Here is a 14459-nt window from a genome sequence, read left to right on the forward strand (position 1 = left end):
TAAATATCTATATAAATGTATATTATTTATATTATCAATATAGAGAGTAATAATTACCATCCTCAGTTGTAGCTATATCACATGTACAGTACCATTCCCTGCTAATGGTAAGAAATATATCAGTTCATTTCAAAGTTTTTAGACAAGATGCCTCAAGGGCAATCAAAACCTATTTTTGGCCTAAGCTTGGTCACTCTATCCATGCAAGTTATAATTTTCTGAAAGCCATATATTGTTGCCCTCATGCCACTATCTTAGAAGCACAATTTTGCTTATTTCGAGAGCAAAGTAAATTACAGAAAGATAAAAGAAAATAATACAAGAGACAAATTTTGAAAAATCACATGCCACCTGGGGTAACCAGTAGCAAATTATGTGAAATTCTGTTACTATTTGAATTATACACTTCTGGACCAGAAGAGGACTAATTTCATATAATTATTTCCCATCTTCACAGTATGTGTCTCCAAGGAATAGAATTATATGGAGAATGAGAAAAATTCTTTGTTATGCTTGTGACCCATTTTTGTATTGGATGACAAACATAAACAAAAGTATTTCAGGGGGTGTTTTTTTTAAGGGATAGAAAAGAGATAAAAGCTTTACCTTAGTTGTAAAGAGATAATCCCAGATCAAATGCTTGTTTTCCAAGAAAAATCTTTGTCTTGAACTTTTTTTTGGTAATAAGCTTTTTATTGTTTTTTTGTTTCTCTACATACATATGTTAATTTTTCAATCAGCGTGTGATCTGGGTTCATAAAATGCTAATACATAATCAAGTCCTACTCTTTGGTTCTCTCCTCTAGCCATTTGTAGAATAAATTCCAGCTTTGGTAATATTCTGTTTCTTCTTTGTTTTTCAGCGTCATAGTTAGTCTGTCCATCTCAGCGCATTCCAGTATTTTTTAAATTACTTCTTCCTCTGATGGTATTCGTTCATTCTTCCAACATTGCGCATAGCTTATTTTTGCTGCCTTTGTAATATGTAGAACCAAATATAAATTTTGTTTATTAATCTTTTCTGGTATTAAACCTAATAAAAAAATTCAGGATTAAATACTACATGTTCTCCTAATATTTTTTCTAACCAAGCATGTATTCTTTTCCAATAGGCCTTTACTTTGTCACATGTCCCCCAAACATGATAGTACGTACCTGAATTATGTTTACATTTCCAACATTTATCTGACACATTTTTAAACATTTTTGCTAATCTTGCTGGTGGCAAGTGCCATCTATAAAACATTTTTATAAATTTTCTTTATACGCACTTGACATTGTCAATTTATAATTTCTCCCATAATTTTTGCCATTTTTCTAATTCTATATTATAGCCAAAGTTTTTTGCCCACCTTGTCATTGTCTCTTTAGTTTGTTCACTTTCCATCTCTAAAATTAACAAAAAATTATACATTTTCTTAATTAATTTTTCATCAGAACAATATCTTATCAAATACAGTTTGTTCTTTATAAAATCTGTACAGTTTCACATCTTTTTCATATCTATTTTGTATTTGTAACAATGGCCACCGTGACATATTGATGCCCTGATTTTCCAGCTCTTGTTTTGATTTTAATGTCCCATCAGTATTCAAAATATCTCTATATGCCCAAGTTTTTTCAAAATCTAACAAATTTGGGTGTGAAAAAGCTTCTGTCATTGATAACCACCCTGGAATTTTTACATATATTTTTGTTTTAATTTTTTCCCATACTGTTATCAAAGAATTTCTAATACAGTGATTTTGAAAATACTTATGGATTTTGTTTTTCCCGTACCACAAAAAAGTGTGCCACCCCAATTGTAAGTCATGTCCCTCCAAATATAACAACCTTTTATTCCTAAGCATTATCCATTCTTTCACCCATGTTAATACAGATGCTTGATAATACAAAACCCACTTGGGTAGGCCAAAGCCTCCATTTTCCTTAGCATCTTACAACATTTTCACCTTTATTCTAGCTTTCTTTCCTTGCCATACAAACTTCAAAATTAATGAATTCAACTCTTGTAAGAATTTTTCCCCAAGTTTTATTGGAATTTTTTGAAATAAAAATAAAATCTTAGGCAATATATTCATTTTAACTGTAGTAATTCTTCCTAGTAATGACAATTGTAAATTCTTCCACTTTTCCAAGTCTAGCTTTATTTGTTTCAACAACCTTGTATAACTGTCTTCTTTTATTGTTGAGCATTTGGCTGATAAATATATACCCAAATATTTAACCTTTTTCACTATCTGTACCTCTGTTGCTTCTGACAATTGGCTTTTTTGCTTATCCGTAAGATTCTTAACTATTATCTTAGTTTTTTCTTTATTTATTTTTAGTCCCGCTATTTCTCCATATTGTTCTATCTTCCCCCACAATTTGGGGATCATCTCCAAGGGTTCTTCCAAAATAAATCTGCTCCTTACTCTTCCCTTGGCTTAATTTCACTCCTTCATCTAAGATTGACCTATTCCTCACTTCAAAATCTTCTGCTTTCCAAATTGGGTCCAGTCTATATCTTGTATTGTTCTAGTTTATTAAGATGCCTTCTGGCATCAACCATCTGAAATTTATACCTTTGGCAATCAGCTTCATGATCAAAAAGTGATACCACCTTCGTGTGTCTCTAACTCTTTGGGGTATCTGCTTTAAGACTACAGTTTTTTTATTTTTATATTGTATTGGTTCATCTCTAACTTTCTGTAGTACTTCATCTCTTGTTGTCTTCTTTGTACATGTACTTCTCTTGGCAGTTTATTTCTTCTTGCATAGCTTGAATTGAAGCAAAATGTCTCATCTACCTCTAGCTGAATTTCTCCTCCATCTGCCTTCAGAGCCTCCTCCAGGATGTCAATAATCACCTCTGCTATATTTTCTTCTCTATCCTCAGGGATATTTTGAAATCATAAATAATGTTCTGCTTTTTCCATCTCTAAAGTCTTGATTGCATTCTCTAATTTTTCATTTTCTTGTAGTAACATTTCTATCTTTTTATCGTTCTCATCTGTTTTTTCTTCAATTTTGTGTATTTTCTGTTGATTTTTATTATCATTTGATTTTGAGCTTCAAATTTTCCCTTTATATCCAAAATTTCTTCATTTAGTTTCTCCAGTTTACTTTGAGTCTTTCTGTGATTTTCTTGTATTTCCAGGTGGTTTTTTCCAATGTCTCTTGATTTTTTTAACATAAGTTCTTGAAGAAATTTTAATGAAGTCTATGTTTCACTTTGAGCAGTGCTTATCTTTTCACATTGCAACATTGCTTCAATAGATCCCTGTGTTGTAGGACTGGATTGTCCTACTGAGGGTGCAGAAGAGGTTTTCTTCATAAGTCTAGTAATATTCAATGAAGTCATTTTACAGCTTACAATCTACAGCCAAAACAACATCTGTTTAGAGTTAGCTAAATTCAATAAAAGTAGCTTTGAATCTCAATCTCACAGCAAGGCACTCTTATCATTTGCAGGTGTCCTTTGTCAAGGTTACTTCAGTCCACAACAATTTTTTTCAATTCTCACAGTATATCAGAAATTTCATTCTTCTTCTGCCACTAGATGTCCTCCTTGGCTTATTTATCAATGTCCAATATTTTTAGCAAAGAATCTTTGCCCCTCTTTTATAATTACTTGCCGCTTTTAACTTTAATCCTTCTGGGGGTCTTTACTTTTCAGCCCTTTCCCATCAGGGGCACAACATTTATAATCCTCAAGCAGAAGGAAAGAGAAAATCTTGCTCACCCAGCTTCAGCATGCAGTTGAAGTTCTGCTGATTTATAGTCCTTTTCCTTCCTGCTGGAGACAACTATGACTGCTAGATCTTGGCAGCCTTTTCCTTCGTTTTTCCAGAGGGTCCTACAGTTTGCTCCGATCGGGTGCCCCCTGATCTGAGCTCCTGAAGTATCCCTCCTCCTTCATTGCCCCTCCAGGACAACTTTGCGACCCTTTAAGGGCGCTAGACGAAGAAAGCTGGAAAGCCGAGCACCGGCTTTTCCCAGTTGTCTCGACAGCTGCTAAACAGGAAGTCCTAAAAAAATATCTTTGTCTTGAACTTATTTTAAGTTTCTGGAAGACAAATTCTGAATATTGTTGAAATTATTCACATGATTTTAAGCCACTAAATCAAATTCATAAATTCTTCTTTTTGCTTGCAATCCCAACATTTTATGTAGTATAAAATTAAATTTTACATTTTGATAAGTACATTTCACCAATTTTAATGGAATATTTGTATGGACATACTAAGACAAAATATGAGGTTCTTTTAGTGTCAGTAATACTTTTAACTAGCCTTTGCTAACCTACTGGGTGAACTGGGTCATACTCCTCTAAGAATTATTTGTCTCTTTTTAATCTTTTCAAAAGTTCATCAAATAATATTTTCAAAAGCTTGCATCATATTGGAAAATTTAATTTAGAGAAAAAACTAAATTAAGAGAGTCTCTCTGTGTTTCTTCTTCTGGAGTGGAGATGTTATTTTCTTTTTAACAAGAGAAGACAAAGCAGATATAGTGAAAGGAATAAGTTAATTTATTAATAGTGAATGAGAATAAATGGAGCAGAAGGTTGTTTTCCCCTGAGAGAGTCAATAGTCTTGCTGACAGTTTCCTGAATTGAAAATAAAATTGCTGAGTACCAGGTATATAATTAGGAAAATAGCATCTTGGGCTCTGGCTAAGACAAGCATGATGATTTAGTTTAGCTCTTGAAAAAGCACCTTTGGAACAACCATGACCTAGAAGACTAAGACTAGGAGCTAGCTAGGACAGTTGTTAGCTGGTTTGGAGCTGGATTGGTTTTGTTCTCCTTTTTTGGGATTATAACATAATTTGTCCATTGTTTGGAGAGTATAATATTAGTGAATAAGAAGAGAAAACTCTAGCCAACCAATTTTATTTCAGCATTTGTGGGAGGATCAATTCCACTCTGGGAACATCTGCACACTACCTTTTTTGTCTTTTTTTTTTTTTTTTTGCAGTTTGTGGTTCCAGTAGCAGCACCCTTTGTAACTCTGCTTCTCTGTTTTCTTTTAACTAAACTCTAACAGCGATGATGCTAATCAACCAGAGTTCTTTGCAGCTTTAGAAAGAGCATTCATAACTATAACATTTCTTGCAGAGACCCCAGAAAGCACCAGACCAACTATCACAGACATGTCAAACACAAGGCCCGGGGGCCGGATCCGGCCCGCGAAGTGGTTTCATGTGGCCCACGAAACCATCTTGGAAACAGGGAACCTCCCCCACTGCCTTGGCTCTGGCCCAGAGACCCTCCTTCTGCCAGAGACCCTCATATCTGTCCCCCTCCTGCTTAGGCCCCCATAGGCACCCTTGATGCGTAGGTCATACGCACTCTAGCCATGCCCACCAAGTAGGCCATGCCCACCCTGGCCATACCCACCCGGCCCCTTGAGGGCAACCGCAATGCTGATGTGGCCCTCAATGAAATTGAGTTTGACACCCCTGAACTATCATATCACATATCAGAAGATGAGAACAAAACCAATCCAAAGCAGAGAACAGAGCAGTCCTCAAAAAAAGCCCTCAGAAAGGACCCAACCCAACTTCTAAAGCCTACTTTGCTTTAGCCATATGTAGTAGTAGGCAGAATTTTTGGATAATAGGGAGGAATGGAGAGTTATACTGGCCTATTATAATTCTACCTTTCTGAAAAGGTGCTTTGTGCAAAGTACTTTTAGTGTTCCAGATGGTAGAACTATTCTGGAGAAGTGATGGATTGGCACAGATAGTCCACTGCAGGAGGCTGATGGATCTGCTTTGGGGATGTTCTTTCTATCATCAAGCAATTCTGTCAAATCCTGATTGACCTATAAAATAGAAAATGGGCCGTGCAATAGAAACAACCATCTTTTAATGGTCTTTCCTGCTGAGTACAGTTAATCAAACTGTCTGGTTTTCAAAGAAGCTGTTGGCAAAAAAGTGAAAAGGACTAGAGTGCTGTTAGAAAAAGAAAAAAACACACAAAAACCTCATTTGAAAGACTAGCCTGTGACAGCAATGCCATTGAAGAAATCCTTTGTCTCTGCTGCTACTGTGTCTCAGCAAAGCTGAGCAGTTTAGCAATCTGGGAAGACAAGAAGCCTATTGAATTCTGGTGCATGAGAATAAAGATCACAGAAAAGCCTATTGTAATACATTTCCCCCAGAATTTACTGTTCAAATTACTCATCTCCTTGGTGACTTGAATGTTGTGCTTAATACAGATTGAGTTAAAATCTTCTTGGTCATATAATGGAACTTACTGGCATTGACAGGAATCTTTTAAAGGGGAGACTTTCAGGATGTATGTTCCTTGAGTTATGAAAGTGCATAGATTAGTAATAGAAGAGCTTAGAGGTGACTGAATATTTTTACAAGGCAGTGTTAAAAAAACAGTAATAATATCTTGATAATAAAAAAGTTTTGGCTTTAGTATCTCAGATGTTCCATCTTGTCAAATTCAGTATCTCAAATTTCCCATATTATCTAACAACTTTATGAAAACTCTCAGACTCCATGATGATTTCTTGCCAATATGTGACTGACACAAAATTATACCATTCTTTTCCAAATACAAACGCAAAGATGCTGAATTATTTTGGAGATGGGGTTGGGATAAATGGGGGAATAAAGAATCTGAAACTTAACTGAAGAGAGAGAGAAGGCACAACTGATAAAAATGGTAACTTATCTGAAAAGAAATCTCTGAAATATTTGGGATATCTTCTGAACTTAATATTACCCTTATAAAGAGAGATGATTAAAAGCATACTTTGTCATACTAATCTAGTTCGCTAACTGCACATCTAGTTATAATGGTTAGAATTTGCTTCGTCTTCTATGTAAAAGTTAGATTACTGTGGTACAGAGTATTCTGAGTAACGTCTAGAGTTTAGGTTTTGGTTTATGCAAAACAGACTTAAAATTTATAAATTATGTTAAAACAGATAGTATTTTTTATATTTACCAGCCTTAAGGACCAGTGTAACCCAGTGTAAACCTAAACATAAAGATTAAACATTAGCCTCAATTGTCTCTTATCCTATCCATTTATAAGATGCTCAAAGACTTAGTTCATTTGTTTGAAAATAAATTAGACTGGTAAACATGAAAAAAGGGCTTTGGAGATGTTTTATAACTTCATAGGGTTTTTCCATTCTTTATGTTGATATACTTAGAATAACATTTACTTTATGCTCAAATATTTATAAATATAAAATTAATACTCTTATTAATATTCTTACAATAAAAATCTTTTTATTGTAATATTCTTAAGTTGTTTTTATTCTGAGCAATGGTCCTCACTCATTATGATACCAAGTATCATCTAAATTATTCAATTTATATTCTACTTTTCCTTTAGAAGTTCAAGCCAAACTTCCTTTCTTTCAAGTCCAGAGCCTTACATACACTACAGTCATGAATAGTAGGATATGTTTATCTATCTTTCTATCTCAGTGAAACAAAAGAAGTGAAAAGTTTGATATGGGACATTAAGCTGATTCTGGCATTAACCTGCCATTACAAAGGAAGATTAGACATATAGAAGTATAAATGTAAGACCCATATATTTCCTCCTGTTTCTTTTAAAGTTCTGCATTTCGTTATCTTCCTCAGCACTGTTGATTGCAGCAGCATAAAGCCTAATTGCAGGTCACATCTTACCTACGTAAATGTCTTTTCTCTCTCATTTATCTGCTTTCATTTCATTATGTGCCTAATTAGCTTGCTTGGTCACTACATACTATAATCCTGAGATGCCAGTTTAGTTATTCTGAACTCCTCATACACTCTCCCAGTAGAGATAATTAGAATGATATGAGGTTTTTTGCAATTTCCATTCTCTTGATGCATCATTTTAAATATTTTGAACTTGTTTGGCCTACCATCTATATCTGGTAACTGAGAGCCAATGCATTTCAATGGATAAAATACTGAGAAAATACCTAAAAAAGGCATGTGAATCTTAAGAAGTCACAATTTTGCAGGCTCAGTTAATATTCTGTGTAACAGGTAGTTTACTATAACAGAATAAGTAAGGAATACAGCTTTCTACTGTAGGCAGAGATGCATATCTATACCCACATACCCCCAAACCCAGCTTCTACCTCTTGGTGACAGTGGGTTTCTTATAAAGTACAGTCTCATTTTTAGACACTCAATTCAAATGAAATTTTGAAGTTAATCTAATAGGTAGATGACACTATCAGAAAAAGCCCCATCTTTGTCTTCACTGATCAGCTGCTTTTAAATAAATGTTCTTTCTCGTCTGAAGCAAACTAAGCTCTGATAGCACTAATCTTGTATGTTCTTATTGCTTAAAGCAGTCTTTCCACATTTTTAACAGACATATTAGCTTTGATTTTAAGGCAGGTTATTGTATTTTCATAATGTGAAAAACACAATAAAAAGAAAAGTTGTCATTTGTATCCTGCAAGCATATTTACTTCATTCCATTTATTTCTTTTCATTTTGGTCAACAGCTGAAGATCTTAGTGTTAAAGATATGAAAAGCAGCAATGAATCTCATTAAGAGTTTTAAGTCTAGTCCAAACCAAAAAAAAATCCCCCCTGTGAAAATAAAATAAATCTAGAACATGAAGTTGTAGCTGTTCTGCTTAAAGAAAATTAATATAGTAAATCTAATTGTTCAGATCTAGAAATCAGCCTAAAACTTTTTCAGAATATTGCCTTTAACTTTCTCTAGGGGAAAGATACTGAAAATATTTTTTTAGTTCTTAGTTGTTTTCTTTAATCTAATTTATGTGGTTAATGGCAGTGATTTATAAAATTGCTTTTATAATCTATTGACATAAACACACACACACCTTTATAAAACCTTTCTTTGCCCTTCCCAGGCATCCTCCTAAAATCTGCAGAAGCCTAAGGAGTTACAAGGCCTCTCACAGCTCTTACAATAACTTTAAGTGGCCCCTCTTTTTTATTTTTATCCCCAAAACCCACCCACCCCAAACCACCCCCCTTCCCTCTCCCCCCCCCCGCTTCCCAGAGCTAAATACAGGGATATAGATATAATAATCATATTCTAACTAAAAATTATCCATAATATAAAATTAACCAAATTCATAATGTGCTTTAACTCCCCTTTAACATAGATACATACAAAGTACTAACACTAAAATTAATAACAATATCCCTCTAAAATCTACTCATAAGCTAAGTGGAACTTTTTAGTCCCATATTTATTCTGAATATAATCTATCCATCTCCTCCAAACTGAAATATATCTTTCTTGTGAATGATCCTTCAAATAAGCAGAAATGTTAGACATTTCTGCAAGATTCGATACTTTAAACACCCATTCTTCTATTTTAGGCAAACTATCCTTCTTCCAGTATTGTCCCACCAGTAACCATGCTGCTGTTATCAAATTCAACATCAAATTGGTTTCTTTAACATCACAATCTACAACAATGCCCAATAAAAACAATTGGGGAGAGAACTTTTATCTTTCTCTTAAAAATCTTTTGAATGTTCCACCAAATTTTAACCCAAAAAGCTTTTATATTTCTGCAAGTCCACCACATATGAAAATAGGTGGCTTCTAAACTACCACATCTCCAGCATTTAGACTGTAAGTTAGGATATATGTTAGACAACTTTTTGGGATCCAGATGCCATCTATAAAACATTTTATAAAAATTTTCTCTTAAATTTTGAGCCTGAGTAAATTTAACATTTCTAACCCAAGAAGTGGCCCCTTTTTGACAGCTTTCCACTAAAATATATTAACCCAATGAAGCAACACCAACAATTATTATACAGCTAATATCCAGAGGTTCTTGTGGAGCTATGAACTAGAGTACTGGTAGTAGTACTAGAGGAATACAAGAAATGTTTTTGTATTCTGTGTCCAGAACTGACTCTGTATTCTAACCTAATTTACAGAAAGCATAGTGTTTTATGGTTGCAGATAAAGGAAAATATTAGTAACTTGGGGTTGAAATGAGGTGTCCTTGATGCTCTCTGAGCTTTTGTTTTCTTGCACTGATGATGTTACCTAATTTGGATAATGAAACTTCTGCAAGAAAACAGCCAAGCTCAGAAAGCACCAAAAACCCCTCATTTTATTTTGTTTCGCATAAAGTTTTTTTTTAATTTCATCTATTGCATCCTAAATTTACGTTACTTTACACAGGTCTACCAAGGAGAAATTGCTCCTCTTAAAGAGAACATGAACAATGTTAATGGCTTAGCTCATCAGTTTACCTCATCTGAGATTCCACTTTCTCCATACATGCTCAACAGGCTAGAAGACCTGAATGGAAGATGGAAAATCCTGCAGGTAATAATGTACACCTTAAGAACAATCAATACTGTTTGGATATTTTTATCTATTCTTATTTTCCATCAAGCAAAGCAAGAAACAAATAGATCCTAATCACTTTCTGTCAGAACTGAGATTACTTATTTTATGAGTAATAGGGTAATAGTTATATCCATGCTATACAAATGCATGAATTGTTTTATTTTTTTAAGAACACAAAATGTAATATATTTCTAAAGTACAGTGTTAACAATACTTTCAAATGATGGTTAAAAAACTCTACTTTGGCAAATATTACTTAAAATTATTCATGATTAAGGTAGATTGTTGGTGACTAGCACCATAGTTCAAATTACTACCCTCTTGGTCCTTCTCTGTGGGCGCCCCGGATTTATGGACTCATTTGCCGGTTGAGCTCCGGATGGCGCCCGACCGTCGCTCCTTCCGACGCGATCTGAAGACTTATTTGTTCAAACAAGCCGGCCTGGCCTGATGGGGGATGGGTTTAGGTTTTTATTGCTATTTTAAATGTATTTTAATCTACTGTTTTAACTTGGGCATCTTGTTTAATTCTTTTTTAGTTTTTGTATTCCTGTACTTTTATATGTTTGCCCTGTTCACCACCCTGAGTCCTTTGGGAGAAGGGCGGTATACAAATAAAATTATTATTATTATTATTATTATTATTATTATTATTATTATTATTATTATTATTATTATTATTATTATTATTATTATTCAAAATAGTATTTTTGGGTTTGCATAATTCCACTGAAATATAATAACTTTTTTATTGCCAATTAATCAGAACCAGAAATAGGCAGTTATTGTTTCAATAGGAGGGAGGGCCTATTTGTTGTTCTCTGAGTCCAGAAAGTTCAGTGACCATTATCTCCCTCTTAGGCAAAATAGTGATTACTCTGAAGACTTTAGTTACACTACTAAATTTGACATCATTGACAATGTTATGTAGTATTCTAGTTGTGGGATATCTGTGTACACTTCTGTAATTGTTTTTCTGAAGGCTAATTAAATCTTTGAGGATAATATAATTTGTCTGCAGCTTTACTCCTGCTTGTATGTGAGTTGAGAATTCTGGAGGAAGCATAGAAAGTTGGAAGGAAAAAAGCATAGAAAATTGGTTCTATATGGAAAATAACTCACTTAAGAGATTGACTAGAAAAATAGGCTTTTTTCCAAAATTGCAAACTAAGAAGGCTCAGCAACTTAGAAAGATGCTTAATGCAATGTGAACTATTAATGAAATTTTTTTAGAAAAAGCTAACATCACAGCACTATTTTTCCCTAATTTCTTGAAAGTAAAAATGCCTTATATTTTCGATTTCCTCTCCAAGTTCTTTTGGAGGAATTTTTCCCCCAGGTTTTTCTGTTGTAATTATTTGTGTCTGGGCTGTTGAAATGATTTAAATCTCTAGTTTCTAATTAAATATTTGTTTGTTATAATTCTATGTTGCTATAAGGAAAGATTATGAATTGAAGTTTATCTTTATGTAGTTCTTTGTCCTTATAATTCAGTAAATTAATCAGTGGATCTTTCTGTTCCTCATTCTGAATTGATTTATGGATATAAATTATAATAAACACTGACTGGTTTACTGATTTGTGTACATCATACACACTATTTTATGACTTTTTAAAAATTGTCCTGAATTACTGTAACTGTATTTTTGTATACTCGAATGGTATAATATATGCTGTTTTCTCGCTCATTCTATTAATAGTAATTATATTTAATTATATAACAGGAATTATATCTAGTGTCAGTCTCTTTGGTAATGTGATAGTCTAACATCTAAATTAAAAGGTGTTTTTTTTAAAAAGAAAAGTACAGAGTTTGGGACTGGGCACCATAGTTTTGAGTTCTTTTGGCTTTCTCTGAGCTCAGTTTCAATTAGTGTTGATTCAGTAGCTAAATTATAAATAGTTATTAAACTCTCCCCCCTAGTTAAATTTATTTCATGATATATGTATTAAAGACATTTGATATATCTCCATTTAGTTTAATCTGGCTTTTAGAACCTCCTTTATTTATTATCACTAACTCTGATATTATTAAAGTAATTACAGTGGAATACTATGTCATAAGATTCTACAGTATGAATCTGATCTGTTCTGTGACATAATAGCAAGAGATTATTAATCTCAATTTGTTAATATATGAATTACTTCTTCCATGGCCTAGTTCTGCCAAGGCTGGAAGAGAGGTATGTAATTAAAAAGCTAGATGAGCACTGCTTACAATTTGTGCTACAGAACCAGGTATCCCCAGTTTCCAGGCTGCGACAATCCAACAACGAATCTGATCTGAAATAGGCCTCTCTTGTACAAGCCCCGCTGAAGCCCTCAAGCAAGAAATAGTACAAAAAGCAATTATTCACTCAGTACTGACATTGGAAGCATATTCTTTTACAAGGAAGGATGCTATTAGCATTATTAGTATAACTCTGTCTCCTATGGACACCCCAAACAACTAAGGAAAATAGAGCATTACTGATGACTGCTTATTGCAGATTTGTTTATGGCTACCTTTTATTTCAAATTTGTTTTAAGATACACCCGTCACTCTGTAGAACCTGTCACACTTGTCACAATATATAACCAATCTCCCAAAGTTTTGGCAATGGAAATTTATAACTTTACTATAATAATTCAGGAGGATTTAGTGCCATCAGAGAATATTGAGCTGATGTAATGAAGAAATCTCAAGGAAAAGGCTAATACTTCATGGTATTTATGAAGAAACCAGTAAGGAATTCTTATTCATTGTCCCGTAAATGCAAATTCAAATTGAAAGTATTCTCTACATGAAGGAAAGATAATGGATTATTTGAATACTTTACCTTTACTTTACCTGATAATAACTTGAATGTCTACAATCATTCAAGTTATTATCAGCACAAGCCAAGTGACTTATCAGACAAATCAACAAATTTGGCAAATCAATAAATTTATTTCATTCACTTAAATCTAAGGGGTACAACTATCATCCTACAGTACTCCATTTATGGCCCTAAGAGTTCTTAGAGTACTCATCTCTCCCACAATGGTATGTTTTTAAAAACTGCCTTCAGGCTTACTGAGCTTAAGACAGCCATTGAATGCATTTTTTGAAAAAAATCATTTCCCAACATAGGACTAGGTGAGTTTTTTTGGTTTTGTTTTGTTTTACTTGAAGCACCAATATTTTTATTTAACCTTTTTCAATGAAAAAAAAATATGTTTGAAAATTCAACCCACCTATTCTGGTGTTATTTTCACTATTCCCTTACAACTTTCAGTAGGACAGAAAATAATGTTGAATGTATGTGATTAATATAGTCTTCCTGTCACTGAACATTCATAGAGCACTTCTTGGCTGCATTGCACATAATTCTTTTTGATTCCTTTCATCAGTAGGAATCCTACACAACAGCCAACAACCTTAATTCTTAGAGGAAAAACAATAACTTACAAAGAAACTTCTATATGAACATAAGTCCATATAATATATTTTATTAGGCAAACTAGTCAAGTATAAAATGTTATTTTAAAGATGGCATCCTTGATATCTGGCACACAGAACTCTACTGTCTCTCTACTGGAAATTTCATACAGCTAACTGTTGCCATAATGTGAAATGAACTTGTTTGTAAGAAGCAAATAATAATTATATATATTATATATTATACAATTATATAATATAATTATATATACAATGTGGTTCTGAGAGATTTATAATGTTAAAAGTATAAAACAATATGACATTATAGTAGTATAATATTCAGGCTTATACAGTATAACAATTCATAATTAGCAGTATCCCTTTTTGGTCAAGATTTGAAGCACTGTAGTGATGATATCTTCTCATTAAGATACTGTAGGGCTGTATTATTGATGGGGTTTTTTGCATAATCACATAACACAGAATGTCATTTGTATAAATAAATATAAAACATAGACATCTCTTCCCTCTTTCCAACTGAATTGCCACAGCCTTCATCAATGGGTCATCCATTTAATAATTTTGGGAAGAGTAGTCTGCTTAGGCCTCTGATAACTACCAGAGTTTTACAAGAAGGAAGAAACACAGAAGTGTAGAGTTTTTAAAAAATCCCGATTAGTACAGGTAGTCCTCAACTTACAACTATAATTGCATTCACAATGTTCCTATTATTAAGTAGGTCAT

The 14459-nt window shown here is 33.4% G+C and overlaps 1 protein-coding gene across 9 annotated transcripts in view; it reads left to right on the forward strand.

Moving 5' to 3' along the window:
- Positions 1-14459, forward strand: part of DMD (dystrophin) — a 931439-nt gene that overhangs the window by 755698 nt on the left and 161282 nt on the right. For all 9 annotated transcript variants that reach the window (XR_014026476.1, XM_081327957.1, XM_081327955.1 and 6 more), the window contains one exon: positions 10145-10291. Coding sequence is in view for 8 of the 9 variants with exons in the window: in XM_081327957.1 (XP_081184083.1) it covers positions 10145-10291 (147 nt within the window). In the remaining variant the exon portion in view is untranslated. The remainder of the gene's footprint in view (positions 1-10144; positions 10292-14459) is intronic.

Source organism: Vipera berus (genome assembly GCF_964194415.1).
Source record: "Vipera berus genome assembly, chromosome: 4".
Classification (NCBI taxonomy): domain Eukaryota; kingdom Metazoa; phylum Chordata; class Lepidosauria; order Squamata; family Viperidae; genus Vipera; species Vipera berus.